General features: G+C 57.0%; 1 protein-coding gene across 5 annotated transcripts in view; it reads right to left on the bottom strand.

The window, feature by feature from the left end:
- IL34 (interleukin 34) overlaps nt 1-18353 on the bottom strand; it is a 59940-nt gene extending 41587 nt beyond the window's left edge. For 2 of the 5 annotated variants that reach the window (XM_073307208.2, XM_073307214.2), the window contains exons 1-5: nt 18226-18351; nt 3798-4242; nt 2985-3088; nt 2070-2147; nt 973-1146 (exon numbers count right to left, since the gene is read on the bottom strand). In XM_073307208.2, the coding sequence (XP_073163309.1) occupies nt 973-1146; nt 2070-2147; nt 2985-3088; nt 3798-3825 (384 nt within the window). In that variant the 5' untranslated portion in view covers nt 3826-4242; nt 18226-18351. Of the gene's footprint in view, nt 1-972; nt 1147-2069; nt 2148-2984; nt 3089-3797; nt 4243-8452; nt 8622-16880; nt 17078-18225 lie in introns of those variants that run through there. The other 3 variants (XM_073307210.2, XM_073307213.2, XM_073307209.2) reach the window with 3 other exon arrangements.
- Between the last annotated feature and the right edge of the window lie 2726 nt (nt 18354-21079).

Raw genomic sequence — 21079 nt, 5'->3', positions numbered from 1 at the left:
GGGATGGGTAAACCCCAGCAATGAGCAGCATGTGGCTACAGGGTCCCTTCTCCCTCTGGTGCCCCTCCTCAGGCCTGGCTCTCTCCCATACAGCTCTTGCTTTATGACCGATTTCAAGGCTTCCCCCTCCGCAACAGCACTGCTCCCTCCCCGCCAGCTGCCCTGCACCCGTTTTCTGGGGAGGCCACCAGCCCCCTGAGATGTTCCTGCATTGTGTGTGTGTTGTTATTAATGGTGAGATCGGGGCCCTGTCACGCTAGGCGCTGTACAAACGAGCAATAGAAAACCCCTGCCCTGAAGAGCGGACAAACACACGGAGGGGGAGGGAGGTGCTCGTGTGGGCCAGCTGCCATATCCACAGCACAGTGTGCCGTGCAGAGCGGATCATGTGTGGGGTGCAGGGAGCCAGGTGCACACTCAGCATATGTAGCTGGTGTGGTGTGCAGGACATGGGGACACAGTGGGCCAGACGCGGGGCGTGGGGCAATGCAGCAGGGCGTGCAGCACCATGGGCAGCTGCAGCCCAGCATGCAGGACATGCACACCCAGCAACCCATGGGTCTCTGCATCTCTCCCGCGTGCAGGTACAGAGCCCCGCCCTGCGGTTGGCACGGGGGCCACAGGAGCGTGGGGTACAGCCTCTGTGTGTGCCAAGTGCACAGGGTATGTCTGGCCCCTAAACAGCATCTCAGCTCCCCCATTGCCCACGGCATCCCCAACCCGCCAGCCAAGCCAGGAGGAGGACACAGCCACACCTGGGCTGGGGCAGGCCAGCCCCTTTCCATGCTGCCCTGTCACAGCAAGAGTCACCCCACGTCCACACTGGCGCTGGCCACCGGGGTCTGCCCTGGCTCCCCCCTTCACTTCGCCCTCCCGTTTGGCCCCCGGACGGTCACTTGCTGAGCACTGTGCAAGACACAGGAATCGAACCCAAAAGGGGGCAGGGTGCTGGGGTCCCAGGAGGTTCCCCACCTGGTTGTAGTTCTCGTACTCCTCAGCCAGCTGCTCAAAGAGGTGGCAGAGATCTTGGGTGTACTCCCAGGACGGGTGCCTCTCCAGCAGCACAGCCCAGATCTTCAGCAGCACCTGGGAGTTCACACTGAGCCAGAGGTAGCGCAGGGACAGCTCGCTGACGTTCTGATCCCGCTGGGGAGCACGAGGGGACAAGGGTCACGCACGGCCGCCCTCTGGGGGAGCCTCCTAAGGGGCTGCTGCCCTGGGCCCCAGCAGCTCCTCTGGAGAGCACCTCACAGCCCACACCCAGCCCCCGCCCACGGGCCGCTTTGCCGTTTCCACTGCAGCCTCCAAGAGCTTCTGCTCAGCAAGCACCTGGGGCTGGTGCGTGCCTTGATCTCTGCACTACTTGGATTCAGTGGCCCTGCTTGCCAGCTCGTTCTTGTGATCAGATCATCCCTAAGCCCTGGGGAAAGCTAGACCCAGACTTGGCAGCTGCCCCCAGATCCTGACCCCCCTGGGTGTGAGCAAAATTCAGATCCCAACACCCCCGGCCTCTGTAAAGTTTGATTCCTCCTCAAAGCATCCCTCCCACTCTGGTATTTAGTAGGAACCTATCAATCCAGCATTTAACCTTCACAGCTGCTCCCTAGCTGGAAACTGGGGAGAAACAAGCACCACCCTAGAAGTTCACGCTGCTATAGGACTGTTCAATTCCTGCTTGGGGAACCAGGTATAGCCACGGCTTCAGTGCACCGTAAGGGACGATTGTTGAAGCGTCCTGGATGAAAAGCCCCAATGCCCAGGGCAGGTGTCAGATGCCATCCACTCTTGGCACTTGCTGGGATGTCAAAGATTTTCCTGACACTTGCGTTACCACCTCCAGCCCAGAGGCAGTGAGGGATTTTGAACAAGCCATGGGCCAGTATGGTTGGTCTAGAACGCATGGCCCTTGAGGCCGAGAACTGGGGTCTCGGCCAGCTGAGCTAAGGGAGCAGCTGTTCAGGACGCCTGTAGAAAGACCATGGAGCTTACAGCAGAGCTGTTCCCAGGTGAGCTGGGACACCGGGATGGTAAACAGCGTGAGGATGGAAAGTGAGCACCGGACACCTTACCAGCCTGGTAATGTTGGCCGCCTTGAGAACCTCTTCGAACTGGACATTCACGGTATAGTTGATGGGGAAATAGTGTTTCTGCAAAGGCAAGAAAAATAAAATCCTAGTCGCGAACTAAAAGCTTCTCTCTTCCCCGGATCCTCCTGGGCTGTGTCCCCATCAGCAACCACTCCTGTCCCCTCCCCCTGAGTTGATGGGGAAGCGTGTACCGTGCCAGGCACCTTGGGCATGTTTCCTTGTGGGTAAACAAATGCTGAAAACTAATCTGGGTTGTAACACCTAGAACAGGTGTGCAGCTGCCTAATGCCGTGACACTGTCACTGTACACCACGGGGACCTTCCTGCTCCAGAAGCACAAGTCCCAACCACTTGAGCTAAAGGAGAATCGTCAGGAGTCACCTGTAGTCTAGGGCCTGTGACACACAGCTGGGCAGAAGACTCTGCCCGTTAGAAGGCAGAGTTGCACGTATGCACCAGTTTGCCCTCTCCGGGGGCTGCAGCCCCCTCTGCGATGTTTGAAAATGAGCCAAATAGTTTGCACTTGGGTACCTGGTCATGCACCTAAATCAGGGCTTGGAAATTAACCTACCAGCAGCCCGAGGAGGGACCTTGCTAGGCAGGGCAAATGTCAACAGGAACTGCTGGAGGCTCAGCACTTTAGAAAACCAGGGCTCCTAGCTGGCATCCAAAATGGGCAGTTAGCTGGTTAGCGTCAGGCTGCTAGTTTGGAAAATCTTGGCCCCGGAGAAGCCAAAAGGGGATGAAACAAGAGATGGTTCTGATTCCACGGCCCCCAGCATTCAGTGCGCTAGGGGCAGAAAGGCAGAGGCTGCACTATTGCCCGAGATGCATGTCTGGGCCTTTGGAAAGGGAGACACAAATCAACCGGTAACGTAGCCTGAGGCAAAGAATTACCATGTACTGGAGCCGTTGCCGATATGTCAGCTTGTTCTGGAGAGCCTCGATAATCCTGCATTCCTTCTGCATTGCAGCCTCCAGCCCCAGGACAGCCACGAAATCTGCAAATCACCGTCCCGCCCCCCCACCCGAGGGTGAACGAGAAGCGTAAGGCCATGCCCCAACTGGCTCCCATCACATGCTGGGGGCCAGGAGGAACAGGCTTATGCTGCAGAGCAGGGCTCGGGAGAGGAGGGGAAGGAGAAGGGGGAAATCTGTCAGTGTTTTGAAGCAGCAGCATGGGGAGGGGAGGACAGGGCAAGAGACCTGGCCACCATGGCTCAGGGTCATTTGAACGAAGGGGAGAGTGGAGAACATTCCCCCCAGTCCAATGCTAAGGGCCTGGCTGGGTTCCTGAACAGAGCATTGGGTCCCACCCACTGAGTGCATGGACCAGGGCTGGGACTTCGACCCTGGGCGGCTGTTATCCAGATCCGCCCCAACAAGGAGCTTGTGAGCTGGGCTTGGCAACAGCTCTGCTGCCTCCGTTGCATCCCTGCGTGGGCCCTCTGGCCATCCCCGCCCTGGCTTTCCAGATAGAGCCCTCTCTGGGGCAGCCCAGGGTCCACAGCAGGTCAGAGCGTGCCAGCCCATGGGAGGCACAGGAATGGGCTGGCACAGCCAGGGGCTGCCTGGGGAAAGGGTCTTGGCCCCGTGCTGTTGTGAGGGTATTGGTCCGGTGCTCTCCGAACCAGAACAGGGCCATAGGCGTGTCCGACCCCTTTCCCTGCCCTGCATGTGACAGGAGAGCGAGCGCCCCATCGTACTCACAGAGGAAGGGTGCGTAGCCCCACTGCATGCTGATGGCGTGTGTCTGGGCAGCGAGCAGATGGACGATCCGGCCTACATGACAATGGCTGTGTCAGCGGGAACAGCCTCCCGCGTGCCGGGAGCAGCGATTCATGGGAGAGAGACCAGGGGGTGCCCCAGTACACTGCTGCCGAGGACGGACCTGCAGGCTCCCTGCAGCCCAGGGAGGCCGATTCCTTCCCTGGGTGAGGGGCTCTCCCCTCCTCTCTAGGGTGCCGTGCGTGTTTGCTGCAACTGGGCGAAAAGCTGCTGCCAACGTGTTCCCATCGCAAGGTGCCAGGAGGAAGGAACGACCCAGCCCCACTGCACGTGGGGTCTAGGGTGAAGGGCTGGAGGCTGCGGATCCCCGAGGCTGTGTGTGGGGACAACGCTAGTATTATCCTCCGTCTGCGTCTGAAGCTGGGCTCTGTAACAGGAGACGGGAGGTAAAACCAAATGGAACCAACGTTAGCCAAGAGGCCAGCGCGCCGAGCTGGGGTAGCACACCTCAGCCGTTCGCTAATAAACAGAGCCCCGGCGAGCTCTGCTGGGGGCTCACCCTCCACCCACAGCTGGCTGCATTTCAGGGGCTTTGTACGTCGCTGGGATCAATTTGTTTGATCTATTTCTACTGATCAAACCATTTTTGCTGGTCCCTCAGGTGGCGGCTTAGGCAGGTCTCAGCGTGCTAAGACACATACATGCTGTCTTGGACGGCTGGAAGCCAGCTCCTGCTGTCATGCTCTGAGCATGCCTCATCACCAGAACTTGTACCTGGTGCTTTGCCAGCTCTCCTAATGTCTGTGCCAAGGGCGAAATACCCCCCTCTGATGCCCTACGGCAGAGATCCCCAAACGCTTGGAAGTCGTGCCCCTCCTTATCTCTGTCCGCGCCCTGCCAGAGCTGCAGCTGTGGGGGGCGGGGGGCATCAACAAGGGTAAGGGGGGGCAAGGCTGGGGCTTAGGAATGGAGCCGCAGCCAGCGCTGGGGGCAGAGGTCAGCCAGGAGCGTAGCCGCACGTAGGCTGGGGACAGGGACAGGCGCAGGGTTGGGTGCCAGGGACATGGCTGGGGGCAGGACCGGAGCAGAGCTGGGGGCAGGGAGGGGCTGGATGGCACTCCCTCCCCGACCACACCCAAGGATGTTGCTCTGTGCCCTTCTCGGGGACCATGCCCCACAGTTTGGGGACCTCTGCTCCACGGATTTCCAGTGCAACATCTGCACAGGTGCCATTTGGATCAGTCCTGCACCACGGGCAGGACAATCTCTGATTATACAGCAGAGATCTGTGCTGCTGGTTAGAGCCAGGAGAACCCTGCCCTCGGTGGGTCCGGGCACAAGCCTCGTTTGAATGCGTTACATGGCTGGGTGCAGCTGGGCACGTTTTCTAGGCAGCAGCAAGGCAGCGTAAGAGCAAAAACGTACAAATACACAACTGATTCAGATGACCTAGAGTCACTGATGCTGTGTGATCTGGCCTTGGCCCAGAACTAAGGGAGTGAGTTCCAGGGAACTTGGGATGGGGCCTTTTGACTGGTGAGAGAGAGTCCAAAGAGGAAATCCCAGAAACAGGCAATATGCGAAGTGGAATCTGCTACTACCCCAAGGACCTTGTCTGGGAGGAGACGGAACAAGCAGGGTGCACCCCTCAACACCAGACACACTGTGACTTGCTTTCTTCCCCCTAGGCCACAGGACATCTGGACAGATAGATAGCTCGGGAGCCTGACTGGCCACTGGGGATCCCCCCCTACTGGTAACAACCTGTTTGAAAACAACCATGTTCTTTAATGGCCTTGCTGCTTCGGTCCATTGGTTACTAGAAAAAGCTGTAGTCATGACATGAGTTCTCATAGCCTGTCGGACCGAGAGCTGGCAAAGTCACATCCACCACCACTCTGAACCAGACACATTTGCACGTGTCTAGATTGTCACGGGGACAACTTGGTCAATTTAAACTACTCAGACAGGGCCCCTGGGCTACAGAAACGTGCGCCGGGCTCAATGGCTTCAACCACGTAACGGGGCATTTTCTTGTGGGCAAACAAGTTTCACATCCGGCCCAACAGCAGCAAGGATTGATCCCAAGGGACTGATCGGAGTCCCTGAGCTGAGATGTTGAAACTTGTTCCATGTAATGTGAAAGCTGAGATAGTAGCTAGTTATTAGGTGGCTCAGTCCTGGGCAAAGAGGAGTCTGTGCCCTTTGTGCCAGATGAGAGATAAGGCAGCACAGCACAGAGAGTTCATCACTGCAGGAGCTCTGACTAGCTGCCAGAAGAGAGAAAAGCAATAGCACGTGGCTAGTGAGGTACTGCAGCATGTACGAACATACGAACGGCCGCACTGGGTCAGACCAAAGGTCCATCCAGCCCAGTAGCCTGTCTACCAACAGTGGCCAATGCCAGATGCTCCAGAGGGAATGAACAGAACAGGTCATCATTAAGTGATCCATCCCCTGTGGTCCATTCCCAGCTTCTGGCAAACAGAGGCTAGGGACATTGATGGACCTGTCCTCCATGAACTTATCTAGTTCTTTTTTGAACCCTGTTATGGTCTTGGCCTTCACAACATCCTCTGGCAAGGGGTTCCACAGGTTGACTGTGCATTGTGTGAAGAAATACTTCCTCTTGTTGCTTTTAAACCTGCTGCCTATTAATTTCATTGGGTGACCCCTGGTTCTTGTGTTATGAGAAGATGTAAATAACACTTCCCTATTCACTTTCTCCACACCAGTCATGATGTTATAGACCTCTATCATATCCCCCTTAGTCATCTCTTTTCCAAGCTGAACAGTCCCAGTCTTATTAATCTCCTGGGTGTTGCTCTGGATGAATCAAAGGGTTATTTAGTCTGGTAAACTTTAAACACTCTCACGCACCTCAGCCAGGCTGGTGCCCATCACAGCTCTGGATTCATTTTACTGCCCGTAACTTTCTTATAATTGTCTTTACATTGTATTCCCATTAATGAAGCTCGGAAACACAGCAAGAGCCTCACAGCTACAGCTGGCCGAGCAGTCTGGCCTGGGGAGAGCAGCCTGCAATGGCTTGCCGTGGTTAGACCGCTACCTGATTTCAAACAGCGCAGATCGAGAGGAATCAATCAGACAGGTCTTTCCACTGAAATGAATCATAATCCCTAGCTCGTATCTAGTGCTTCTCATCCGCAGAGCTCAGGAGCACTATAGAAAGGAGGTCAGTGTCATTATCCCTTCTGCACAGGTGGGGAAACTGAGTCACGGGGACATGACTCACCCAAGGTCACCCAGCGGGCCAGTACAGAGGCAGGAATAGAAGGCAGGTCTCCTGGGTCACAGCACAGTCACAAGGCCACGCTGCCAGCCTGCACCAGTCAGGAAGAGACAAAGCCAACCCGACCCATAGCACCTGTGTCAGCTCAGCAACTCAGGTTGTTCCCAGCTGCCCCCAAGGTTTCCAGGCCCTGCAGGCATTGGAGCCAGCTCCGCATCACTGTGCGGTGGCCACGATCAGGGAGGAAGCTGGGGCTTAAGACAGACGGGGCTTGGCACCCGGGGGTACGGGAGGCTGCGTGAGTTTTTGGCACACAAAGAGCACGGGAGGCTTTTCCGCCTGGCGAGGGAGGGGCGCATCTCTGTTCTCCCCTCCTCTCCTTGGGCCGGGGCAAAGGAAGCTGCATTTTTGGGAGGGGACTTGATTTCACCACTCCCACTCCACAGCACCGATCTACCCCAATCCCCATCACTGCCTCCAGCAACGAGGGGTAGAGGAGACGGCCTCGCTGGGTGATGTGGGGCCGATGGACCCTCCGTTAAAGTTCTGACGAGACCGTGCTCAGCGGCTGTCCAGCCCCAGCCTCCCTGCAGGCGCCGCCCTGGAACTGCCTCCAGGATAGGCACTCGGTGTCACAGAGTCCCCAGGCGATGCTCTGGAACTGCTCCCCATGAAGCCAGGCAGGACTCTGGGAAAGTCTCCTCTCTGGGAGAAGCCTGTCTGCAGGACACAGCTCACACGGCTTCCACCTTCCTGGGTCTGACCTCGGAGCATTCAGCATCCTCTGCCCCTCCGTGCGCTTCCCCCAGCGAGTCAGCCCAGGCGGGGTCTTGGGGAAGCCAGAGGGTCCTGCACCCCAACAGTCAGACATGACTCTCAGCCAGCCAGTAAAACAGAAGGTTTATTAGACGACAGGAACACAGTCTAACACAGAGCTTGTAGGTGCAGAGAACAGGACCCCTCAGCCGGGTCCATTTTAGGGAGGCAGTGAGCCAGACAACCACGTCTGCACTTCACTCCATGTCCCCAGCCAGACCCAAACTGAAACTCTCTCCAGCCCCTCCTCCTCTGGGCTTTGTCCCTGTCCCAGGCCAGGAGGTCACCTGATTCCTTTGTTCTCCAACCCTTTAGCTCTCACCTTGCAGGGAGGAAGGGCCCAGGCCATCAGTTGCCAGAAAACAGGGTGTTGGCCATTCTCTGTGTCCAGACCCCTGCACACACCTGCCCTCTAGGGCTCTGCAATGATCATACACCGTTACCCCACCCCATAGATACTTAAGAACTGCATAGGGGAAACTGAGGCACCCCCACACTATTCAGAGGAAACATTAAGAACAGTCCCACTTTGCCACACTCGAGCCTTGGCCCCACACCACCACGGCACCTGCTCGACTCAATCAGCTTCGAAGCCAAGGGGCTTGCACTGCGAGGATGCTCCGGCCGGTGTGATTTGGCCCTTCGCTCCAGTTCGGGGAAGGGAGCTGCTCCCCAGCGCAGGCTGGGCTCAAACACCCTCTCTGCTAGCTCCGTCCAAGCTTGGGGGTAGATCAGGCCTGCGGAGGTGGAGAACAGTTCTTGGCACGGGGTGGATCCCACAGCACAACCCGCGACCACGTATCACGAAGCACAAGGGCTCCCTGCTATAAACCCATCCGCGATGGTCCGCGTCATTAATGCGCTACCCTGGAACCTCAAAGATAGGAGCATCAGACTGTTCGTCAGCCAGACACCATGTGGAACTGGAAGTAACCAATTAGGCAGCAGCAGAGGTGGGAAAACAAAACAAAACAACCCCACACAAATCTTGTACTGCAGGGATCTCAATCTTTGTCTTTCCGAGGCCCCCCCACGACACACTATAAAAACTCCAGGGCCCAGCAGGTGGCCTGTGGGGCTCCGGACTTCGGCCGCGTGGGGGCTCGGGGCTTTAGCTATGTGGGCGCAGGGAAGCGACAGCTTCAGGATCAACACTTCCCCTGTAGCTGAAGTCCTGAGCCCCAGTGCGCCCCCGCCCCCCAGCTGAAACCAGGACCAGAGCCATGGAGAGCCCTGAGCCTCCCACCTGAAGCCCTTATGTCCTGAGGGTCAGAAGCCCCGACCCACCCCCGCAGCCACAAACCACCCATGGCTGAAGTCCACAGCGTCTTGTTCAGAGTTAGGAACAACCTCCATCCCCGAGGTGTCCGGAACTCGGAGGTTCTGCTGAACCTCGTACGAGCGGAGGAACTGAGCCCTAATTTTAGATTCACTGGTGGCCACAGCCTCTTCCATGGACGTGGCCACCTTGGTGCTAGTCTGACTGGAGTCATGCCCGCGGGGCGGGGGTCAGCAGAGCCGTGGTGTGTACGGTGGCACGCGTGGCCAGGCAGAGCAACCGGCGTCTGTTCAGTGTGCAGGGAGGGCAAGTGTAACTTGCACCCGCAGCAGGAAAAGCAGCGAGAGCTGGCGGGCGAGACAATGTAAAGAGGAGGCCGGCTTTATCCTGCAACTCGGGTGAGCTGCTTTGCCTGCTCAGTGCCAGCTGCCCGTCGCAGCGGTGGATCCCGTGCGCACCTCGGTGAGCTCTCACCCCTGGGAGCAGCTCCCGTGTGGCCCAGAGCGCTCACCCGCACGAGGGCCGCACTGCTGCACCCAGCGTTCCGCTCCGAAAGCTGAGCGCCCCGGAAGGAGGCCCTCTCTTCTCCTCGCCCCTGGCGGAGCTGCCCGCGCTCCGTGGCCCTGCGCCCGCTCTCCCTCGTTGGTCAACCAACACAGACACAAACTCCAGCCTGCAAACCTGGCTTTCAACCGGGAGCAGGTCTTCTCTTGGGCAAGATAACACTGAACAATCAGCATCAAACCTCGGCCCCAGACTCTGCCTTCTGGGGACCAGCCCTGTCCATTCACACTGTCAAACACATTGAGCTGGAAAGGCCTTTAAACGGCTTTTGCCCAGAACCCTGGTGCGGCGCGAACCTGGAAGCTTTTGTACGCAAGTCTGCGCTGAAGGATTCACTCCAGCCCTGCCCTGGAAGGAGCCAGATCCTCAGCTGGAGGCTCCATTCATTTCAGAGAGCTCTGGTGATGGATGCCAGCGGAGGATCTAGCCCTGCGCCTTCGGCTAGCTTCTGCAGGTTTCGCGCCAGGCTCAGTAATTGCCTTCAGGGCGGGGCACCCTTTGCCCTTGGGGCGTGGTGGCCGGAGCTGGGCTCCGGTTTCCCTGCAGAGCGGGGAGATGAATTCATTGGTATTTATTCTGTGCACGACAGCAGCACTCGGGGCCACGCCACCTCCTCCAACCTCTGACGACAAAAGTGACACCTGGCGGAGAGCGCCCATGCCCTCCGGCTCTTCCCACACTGTCTGCCAAGCTGCCGTTGCATAGGGAACCTCGCTCCCAAATGAAACACCTTCCCAGACAGCCCCAAACTGGCGCCCCCCAATCCGCCTGAGCACAGCACAGGGAGATCCCCTGGGGCAGTCTGAAATAACCACAACGACCCCCAGCTTCCTGCCTCTGCAGCATCAAGCAACAGAGGGGGAGAAGTGTCCTTCAGCCAACCACAGACTGGAAAAGAAAAGGACCGGGATTATGGGCTAGGATCAGGAAGCCTATTCCAGGCCTTGGTCTTTAATTTAGCTGTAAAGAGCTGGATTTGACTCTAGGGAAAATGCAGTGATAATCGGTAAGGTGACGGATGTTGCCCTTGCATCCAGTACTGACGGGTATCTCAGATGGTGGGACTGACATACCAGCAGTTAAAGCAACTCACAGGAGTGTACAAGCAGGGTAAATTAAATGAAGAAACCTTCCCCCACCCCACCGTAATGCCTGTGTTCCTCTCCCCCTGCCGCATAACTCCCATCCCTGACACATTGCTCTGCACGGTTGATATTTAATCAAGGCTGGAGGCAGCTCCTGGCACCTAACGTGTTTGCGTCTCTAGGCTCTCTGTACTGCTAACTCACTGCCCTGCTGAGAGAGCGAATAGCCCAACATCGCCAAGGCTAAACAGGGAGCTCTGCCAGCCCTAGTCAAGTCTCAAAGCCCTGTCCTCCTTCTCAGATTGTAATCTCTTTGTTAACTAGCCTGCCAAGTTCCACATGGCCCTTTGGCCCTTAAGCATCGTAGCAATAAGGGTCACTGAATCAAGGAGCTAGATTAGTTTATTGATTGCCTGTACCAGTGCTGGGAAAGTAAAACAACAAGCCTAGCCATGAACAATAGCGGACTCCACGCTGTCACTGCACTCAGCGGACAGAAACTAGGAGGAGTCCTCCACAAGGACTCCTTGTTGTTTTTGCCAAAACAGACTAACATGGCCACCACTCTGAAACCTGTCCACTGACAGAGAAAGTCTTGGCACAAACACCACCAGGGGCGAGGAAGGGAAGTAATATGGGTACAACATTTACCAGCATGAGGAAATTCCAGCTCCTGCTGCGAAAGTATGCGGTGGCTCCTTTGTGGGTAGGCACAGTGTGTGTCGGGGGTGATAAGGATTTACACAGCATCGGAGCGGGTTCATAGGGAGCATTAAAAAACAAAGCCTATGATAAAATCCTAACCAAGCTGCAATAAATTTAGCAAACAGCCTTGGCTGCATCTGCGCTGGTGAACTGAGGGGCTAAATTATGTCACTAGTAGCAGGTGTGCGCGCACACACACACACCCTGCACACTTCCCAACAGCCCATGCTTTACAAGCCCGATTTCCTGGCTCCTTCAAAGCACCTGTCAACGGGAATTAGGTCTGTAAAGACCTTTCAGGATCTGGGCATCAGCATCTCGGCTGCCGCAGCGGGTGCGGAACCCTCCTGAAAACCTGGCCATGCCCCTCGAGCAGCTGGCCTGGAGCCATCTGTCCACCCCGCCGTGAGCCACTCTAAGCTGCCTTTGCCCTTACTTGTAATGTACGGAGCTTGCGCAGAGGGGGAGCCCTGGCATACTGGCATGAAGCTCCCCAAATCGCCCCTCAGGGCACAGGACCTGCGGGCTTTGGGATGCCCTGGTTCTCTCTCTCTACCCTGGGCACAGCAGTTGTGCCAGGCTCTCCCTCTCTGTGGTGCTCCGCTTGCCCTTGTTCGTGTAGTATCTCTCCATCACCAGTGTGTTCAGCTCAGGCACCCCTGGCGGGCAGGGCAATAATCCCATAGGTTACAGAGGGGATCTGCAGCAGACAGATGAAGTGGCCAGAGTACCCACGGCTGTGCAGCACCTTACCATGAGGAAGCCTTGTCTGTGCCTGCCATGGGTTGGCTCCCAGGCTCTGCCAACCACGGGCAGCACAAGCCCTTCCCTCTCAGCCCACACTGGCTCCCCTGTCCCTCTGGAGGTTAGCGATAGGCAGGCCCAAACGCCACACCCTCTGAACATCCAGCCCCTGCTCCACTGGACTGTCAGAATTACCAGGCTCGCAGTTCCGCAAAGAATAGTAACCCCACTGACTCATGACACCTGAGATCACAGCTTCGCCAAACACACACCCCTTAGATCAGGTAAGAGTGAAAACCAGAATAAGTTTATTTAACAGAGATTGGAGTACTAGGAAGTAGGTAGAAAGTATCAGAAACAACTGGTTACGTCTAACGCCAAATCATAATAGACCTTTTAGCAGCTAGACTTAACTCCCAACACGGTCCTGTCTCATAAAGGTTCTCTCACCCTAAGTCTTTCTCCCAGTGTTAACCAGACCAGCTGCGACCATCCATTCATATGCCAGCTGGCAGCTTGTCTCCTTGGTGAAGGATCCCGGGGGTCTCTCTGCATTTTTCTGACCCAGACTAATTATTTGATCTTAGCCCGAAATGGCCACCTGCCTGTGGTGTGCTCCTTCCTGTAGATTTTGTGATCTCTTGTTGACTTTGCAATAAAGCTGCTGGCTCCCTATGCAACAAGCTTTACATTGTAAGCCACACATCATAATGGTCAGCAAGGGAGATAAGCGTCTCCTGCCCCCTACCTGAACAGAACCTGTCAATTACCTCCAGGCGACCTGTCTTAACTCACATACCTTAAGAGCATAGTTTTCAGAATAGATACTTAACTCCTTACAGATCATCCATACATCCCTCTTGCAACGATTAAGACAACAAGTGTGTACCTCATATGCCACTCTTCGGCGCATTGTCATGTAAACGTCAGACCCAGGGGATCCCTATATGCCATATGCCCCTTACGCCCTCTCCAGTTGGTCCCAAGGGATCTCTGGGCCAAGGCTGGTTATCCAAGAAGTCTGTAGCAGAATAGGTTATTGAATCCAAATCCCAGGCTAGCCTCCCAGTCACTGGGCCATCCTACCATCCTGTGCAACTGGGAGGTAAGATCCCAGGGGGTAAAGCGCGGCTCCACTCAAGCATGCTGCTGTGGGCGGATGCAGAGACACATACAAGCGGGAGAGGGCGTTGGTATGGATGAATGGGCCAGGTTTGCAAAGGCCAATGCTAATATTTAAATGACACGTGGTTGATACAACCACAGTTTGTGCACGGCTGATTTTTCACACGGCCCTGGCAGGTGCACAGCTGAGAGACACAGGAACATTTCTGATGAGAGGTGCTCTTCGAGCATGTGTCATGCTCACTGCTAATAATTCATCCACGCTCATGTCTGCCACCAGCTGGGAGCTCCGACACATCTGCCACTAACCTCACCACAGCCACGCCGGCAAGGCAGTCAGCTGGGGGCGGGTGATTTCTCAATCAGTTTGCTAATTGAGGATCAGGGTGGGGATCAGGGTGGGGGGAGGGATAGCTCAGTGGTTTGAGCATTGGCCTGCTAAACCCAGGGTTGTGAGTTCAATCCTTGAGGGGGCCATTTAGGGATCGGGGCAAAAAATGGGGATTGGTCCTGCTTTGAGCAGGGGGTTGGACTAGATGACCTCCTGAGGTCCCTTCCAACCCTGATATTCTATGATTGATTCTATGATTGATCAGACAGTGGGAAGCGGAAGGATGGAAAAGTTGTGGGGTAAAGGGCTGAAGACAGGATACAGGACTCCAGTCGAGTTAGTCTCCAAACCCGCATCCCCACCACCATCCAATCTGCTCTGTGATGAAGAGTTCCTGGAAAAGGTTCCGTCTTAAATCTCTTTTTTGTGCTATTTTTAAGCCTTCCCAGCAGAGCCCCCAGCCGACTGACCCAAATACAACTGGGCGGGGGGGGAGGTGGGGTTGTTTTTGCAAACATTCTGCATTTGTCCACAAAAGCACCCACAGAGCCAGCCGCATCAGCTACCTGGCCTCTAAGGGGGAACATGACCCTCCGCCCGCCACAGCGAGTGAGGGGTAGGGGCCAAGGTGCAGTGGGATGGCATCTAAGCTTCCGAATGCCGCAGTCCCTCTGTGCACAGACCAAGCACTCACTTTGAGGCAGTTGTTTTCAAACTGTGGGTCACGACCCAGTAGTGGGTCAGGGAATGGAAGGCACTGGGTCTCAGCGGCACTGGTCAGCACCGCCAACCGGGCCCTTAGAAGTCCCAGCAGCAGTGCTCCCAGCTAAGGCAGGCTAGTCCCCACCTGTTCTGACACCGCGCTGCATCCCGGAAGCGGCCAGCAGCAGGTCCAGTTCCTAGGCAGGGGGGACCACAGGGCCCCGTGTGCTGCCCCTGCCCCAAGCACCGGCTCCGCACTCCCATTGGCAGTTCCCAGGCAATGGGAGCTGGCATGGGGGGTGCCTGCAGGCGAGAGCTGCGCAGAGCCACTTGCGCGCCTCCGCCTAAGAGCTGGACCTGTTGCTGGCTGCTTCCGGGGCACAGCGCAATCCACAGTGCCAGGACAGGCGGGAAGCCTGCCTCAGCACCCCCGCTCCGCCGAACGAGAGCCACCCGAGGTAAGCCCGTACCCCGGCCCCAGCCCTGAGCTCCCCCCAAACCCAGAGCCCTCTCCTGCACCCCAAACCCCTCATCCCCAGCCTCACCCCACAGCCTGCACCCCCAGCCCAGAGCTGACCCCCTCCCACACTCCGACCCCCTGCCTCCGCCCAGAGCCCCCTCCCACACCCCAAACTCCTCATCCCCAGCCTCACCCCACAGCCTGTACCCCCAGCCCAGAGCTGACCCCCTCCCACACTCCAACCCCCTGCCTCCGCCCAGAGCCCCCTCCCACACCCCAAACTCCTCCTCCCCAGCCTTGCCCCACAGCCTGTACCCCCAGCCCAGAGCTGACCCCCTCCCACACTCCAACCCCCTGCCTCCGCCCAGAGCCCCCTCCCACACCCCAAACTCCTCATCCCCAGCCTCGCCCCACAGCCTGTACCCCCAGCCCAGAGCTGACCCCCTCCCACACTCCAACCCCCTCCCACACCCCAAACTCCTCATCCCCAGCCTCGCCCCACAGCCTGTACCCCCACCCCAGAGCTGACCCCCTCCCACACTCCAACCCCCTCCCACACCCCAAACTCCTCCTCCCCAGCCTTGCCCCACAGCCTGTACCCCCACCCCAGAGCTGACCCTCTCCCACACTCCAACCCCCTGCCTCCGCCCAGAGCCCCCTCCCACACCCCAAACTCCTCATCCCCAGCCTTGCCCCACAGCCTGTACCCCCAGCCCAGAGCTGACCCCCTCCCACACTCCAACCCCCTCCCACACCCCAAACTCCTCATCCCCAGCCTCACCCCACAGCCTGTACCCCCAGCCTAGAGCTGACCCCTCCCACACTCCAACCCCCTGCCTCCGCCCAGAGCCCCCTCCCACACCCCAAACTCCTCATCCCCAGCCTCGCCCCACCGCCTGTACCCCCAGCCCAGAGCTGACCCCCTCCCACACTCCGACCCCCTGCCTCCGCCCAGAGCCCCCTCCCACACCCCAAACTCCTCATCCCCAGCCTTGCCCCACAGCCTGTACCCCCACCCCAGAGCTGACCCCCTCCCACACTCCAACCCCCTGCCTCCGCCCAGAGCCCCCTCCCACACCCCAAACTCCTCATCCCCAGCCTCACCCCACCGCCTGTACCCCCAGCCCAGAGCTGACCCCCTCCCACACTCCGACCCCCTGCCTCCGCCCAGAGCCCCCTCCCACACCCCAAACTCCTCATCCCCAGCCTCGCCCCACCGCCTGTACCCCCAGCCCAGAGCTGACCCCCTCCCACACTCCGACCCCCTGCCTCCGCCCAGAGCCCCCTCCCACACCCCAAACTCCTCATCCCCAGCCTTGCCCCACAGCCTGTACCCCCAGCCCAGAGCTGACCCCCTCCCACACTCCAACCCCCTCCCACACCCCAAACTCCTCATCCCCAGCCTTGCCCCACAGCCTGTACCCCCAGCCCAGAGCTGACCCCCTCCCACACTCCGACCCCCTCCCACACCCCAAACTCCTCATCCCCAGCTCCGCTGGGCCGGGGGCATCAACAATTTTCGTCAGCTGGGTCGGCCAGAAGAAAAGTTGGAAGCGCTCTGCTCTGGGGCACTTTCAAGCCGAGGGATTTTCCAGCGCGTGTCAACACAGCCCCGTGCCCTGCAGCTCCGGCTGCCGGCGCGCCCAGCCCGGCGCCCGTCCGCGATCCGACCTTCCTGGCGCCCCCCGGCTGAACCGACCCCGCCCGGGGAGCCCGCCCGGGGGCAGGGGGCTGCCGGATGGGCCGGGGGGGGGGCAGCGTTCGGCCCGGCCGCGCAGCATCGGGGCCCGAAAGGATCCGGACAAGGCGGGGAGACGCCTGGGAGCAGCCGTCAGAGCTGGAGAAAGCACCGGGGGGGTCTTGCACGTCGGCGGCGCGGGACCCCCCAGCTGGCCGGGCCCCCTGCCCAGCGCTTCCCTGCCTCCCCGGCACCCTAAGCCCCTTCCCGACTTGTTCAGGCTGCTAAAAGCCGCCGGGTGCAGTTGCCCCCCCCCCGGTTACCTCCGGGCCAGGCGGGGGGCGGCTCGCGGCGGCCGGGGAACGCCTAGCGCACGCAGGGATCCCGGAGCGGTCTGCGGCGCCCAGCCCCGCTCCCACCGCTGCGGGCTGGGCTCGAACTCGCGGCCCGGGGAGGCGGGGGAGGCCCGCGCCTGCAGCTGTGTGCCGGGAGCCCGTGGATTCCCGGAAATCAGGGGCTTTCCCCGCGCTGGCGCGTGAACCCCAGGCACTGCCCCCGGGCCCGGGCCCGGGCCCTCGTTGCACGGGAGCCGCCCCCGGCTCCTGCAAGGCGCACCCGCGCCGGGCGCCTCCCTTTCCAGCCGCGGGCGAGCCCCGCCGAGCGCCCCGAATGGTGGCAGGACGGGTCTTGCGAAGGGGCCCCCGCGCTCCAGGCTGCGCCCTGCGCCCTGGCGGGCAAGGGGCTGGACGCGCCTGGCATTGACCCCGAGCAACTGACAAGGCCCCCGCCCCGGGCCTCCTTCTCCAGCATGGGAAGGGGCCCTTCTCCCCATCCCAGCTGCCTGGGGGGCGATTCAGCCCCCCACTCACGTGCCATGATTACAACAGTCGGTCCCGCATCCAAGTAACTCCAGCGGGGAAACGCCGCTTGATTTGAGCCGGAACAGGAATTTTTGTCTGTCCAAAGTCTCTTGCCACCGGGAACAGTTGGGCCCCAATCCCGCCGAGCAGATCCCTGCGGGAGACCGGCCACACGGATCCCATAAGGGAGCTGGGGCCTGGCTTTGCTCAGCAAAGTCCACGTGTAAAGTGCTACGGCCCCAAGCCAGAAAAGCTGAGCTCACAGCTGGCACTTGGGTTGCTGTGGGGTCTCTTGGTGGGAGCTGAATCACAGATCACATCCTAGGGTCAGGGACTGGAATCCACATCCCCGGGATGGGGCCCTGGGATCCCACATATTGGACACAGATTCCTGGCCAAGCCAAGTTTTTCCCATTTCTCTCCCTCTCAGCCTTTGCCCTATGGGATCCTGCAACCCTGACTCCCTGATTTAGATTTAGATGGACACTCAGGCTGGCCAGCGAAGACAACCTGATGACCTCACTCATTGTGGGGGAAGGGGAGCAGAGGTGGCTCAGGCCCCAATGATTAAGGGCTCTTTCATGGCAGCCCTGCCTGGAGCCGGCTCCTGCAGCAGGCCAGGTCAGGAGAGGCACGTCTGCCTCAGTTTCCCTCCTAAAGTGTTCCCAGCAATAGTTCAACCAGTCTTCCCTGGTCTAAATATAGCCCTGGTGGGGTTCATTTGTTATAAAAATCACATGTACATAAACCATAACAAAAGCGACAAGTCCCCATGGTCCATCAACAAATCAGCCCCACTGTCTCTCACCTTGTTTCTTCCCCAGCCTTCAGCCCTCTCTGGCTCTGAGAGCCAGCTGGCATCTCCCTCTGCTGCTCCCAACCTTCAGCCCTCTCAGCCTTGGCTCTGGGATCAGGAAGGACAGCTGGCCAGCCCCTCCCCTAGCTCCTCTCAGCCCTTTTCAGCCTTCCACCCCACCACTGGCTTTGGCTCTTGAAAGCGAGCAGGCTAGTCCTGCCCCTGGCTTCCGGCTAATTCCTCCCTCTTTCCAGGGAGGGCCTGCACAGGGCTGTCCGCAGCTGCCTCAGGGACCCTCTCCAGGCTCCCAGGCACCTGGCACCTCCCCCTTTTCCTGGCTGACTCTCCCAGGCTGCTCTGACACATCCAGTCTCTCTCCCTCACCAGTTCCTGATCCTTTATAACTTGGAGCTCCTGTTCTGGCACAGGGGCCCTGGCCTTGCTTCATGTATTGAGGCCCACCAGCCTGGGACAGGCTCCATGGACTATCGCCTGCAGGAACCCGCCCTGAGTGTCATTGTACAAACTCACCACCATGGACTGTTACTGATTCCCTCGCGTCTGGTCCCTACTGCAGACGGGCCGCTGTGCTCTGCACCCACTGCAGCCTCCCTAGCCAGTCCCTGGAGAGCCCACAGAGCAGAGGTAGCCACAGGAAGGAGGAGAGACTATGCTGTGTAATCCGCCCATGCAGATTAAACATGAAGCCCATGCCCTGGCCTTGTATGCTGCAGTGACTCAAAGCATGAGTACCCACCACAGGGCAGGCTGTTAAGAACGGGCACAAACCCTCAATTGGTTGTGAGTTCTAAAAGCCTCAGGCACCGTGGGCCTCAACACAGAGTCACAGTCAGTCCCCTGGTGCACTCCGATCTGTCTTGCCACCCAGGTGAGCATATAGCTGTGATGGATGGTCTCTTATGCCAAGGATCACAGCAATATTCAGGTTTCTTCCAGTCCCAAAGGACCAGTCAGTTGCACCTTAGATCTCACACTAAAGATAACACTTTTGGCCAATCCTATAATAAATTATATAAAGGTTTGTTTATTGAATAGGACAAGGAAATAAGAGATATTTATAAAGTTAAAACTGGTAAACTGGAGACACACAAATGAGTTCCAATCCTACGTTTCAAAAAGTAATAGAAGCTTTTATAATAAGGTCTATAGGAGCTTTAGGTCTAACCTAGGCTAAGCACTGGGGATCTCTTGCTTATGTCTAGGGCTTTTCATTTTCAGCTTTTATTTTATGTAATTTTCCCCAGGAATTTATCCGTGTATACCACCACAACAAAAACAGGTGAAAATCAGTGCAAAAAACTATTAATATTTTTTCTGGGTAAATATCAGGGTTTATTTTGGTGGACAGAAAGACAGGAAGAAAAAGTATTTGGCAGATTTAACGCTTTGAATATTGTTCATCAGTGTGGTTTGCTGCAGGGCTAAGACAGAACTCAGAACACAGTGCCACCTCAGAGTTTAAGAAAACAGTATCTCCAGTCCCCAAATAAAACTTTTCCTCTGAATAAACAGATTACTGTTGTAGACTTAGAACTATTAGCCTATAAATATTTACATTTAATAATTGGGCTACACCATTTGCAGGGCATACAATCTTCAGCCTTTTCTCCTGTTTTTGTTTTTTTTTCAACTTTTGAATGCTTCCTTGTGTTCTGAAACGCATTCTGATACAGATTTTCATTTTCTTCCCATTTTAGTGTGTCAAATCTTTAACCCATTATCTGCTAACAGCTTGAAATTTGTATGGGGTGGGCGTGAGATTCATCAGTACATCCAGATGTGCACGCACTTCAGAGCTTGCCTGCGTGCCTGTTTGTTTATTGTGTGTATCTTCTAGACTAATACAGAGCCTTTCTTCACCAGGCAGCTTTGCATATACCCACAGACTAATGTATTATTGTCATACATATATCTCATGCCATCTATTGTATTTTCCTAATAAAACAAGTTTTATATATATATATATTTGAATGATACAAAAGTAGGGTGAAAATCAGAAAAAAATTAATAATGCTTTTTGTAAAACCTGGGAATTTTTTGGTAAAAAGTGGTTTAAACTGAAAACAAACTTATGCCTAGTAAACCTTGCCCCTCAGAGTCCAAGCAGCATAGAGATCCAGTACCTTTCTATGAGGCATTTTTAGCCCCTTTCTCCCTCCTGAGGAATCCACTTACATGACTCATCTTTACCAGAGTGGAGGGGGCATAGCAAGCAACATCTTTTGTCCTCTTTATCGTCCCACGATAGTCCATCTGGTGTTGATGGGCCTTTCCTATTGGGCAGGACGTAACACCTTCTGTTGCAGATCAGCCCTTCACACTAGTTTATGTAAATCACCAGACAGGAGAGAGACAGTCACAGAGGCTCACAATGCAATCGCTCAGATGTTACCATACAGTATGGGATACAGATGCTGTGAGATTAATGAATGCAGGCAGCAGCTCACCAGCATTCCATAAAGTCTGAACACGTTCTTATAACTCTAGCACCTTTTGCAACAACACTAACCCCCAGCTGAGCCAGCCTGATCCACTGAGACATGGGGACCTTGGCATGAGGTGGCACCTGGTCTGCCAGCATCACAGCTCTCACTCAGCAGCACCTCCTGCCCTAGAGCTGCATAAGCCACTTGCATGTTCCTGCCACAAGCTTTATCTCAGCCTTAGCTACACTGAGCTTAAGCCAAATGTCTTTCATCCAGATAAAAACAGGCTGCACTTCGCAATGGATCAGTTGTGAATCCAAACGGCCTGCCTACCCATTGGTGAAATCTGCTGGTATGAGGCCTCCTCACAGGAGCAGGGCTGGCGACTAAACCACATTTCAGGTGCATCCCGGGTATTG

This window comes from Lepidochelys kempii, chromosome 12 (assembly GCF_965140285.1).
Source record: "Lepidochelys kempii isolate rLepKem1 chromosome 12, rLepKem1.hap1, whole genome shotgun sequence".
NCBI lineage: Eukaryota > Metazoa > Chordata > Testudines > Cheloniidae > Lepidochelys > Lepidochelys kempii.
Note: the sequence above shows the minus strand (reverse complement) of the source record. Positions and strands in the feature narration are given on the sequence as shown.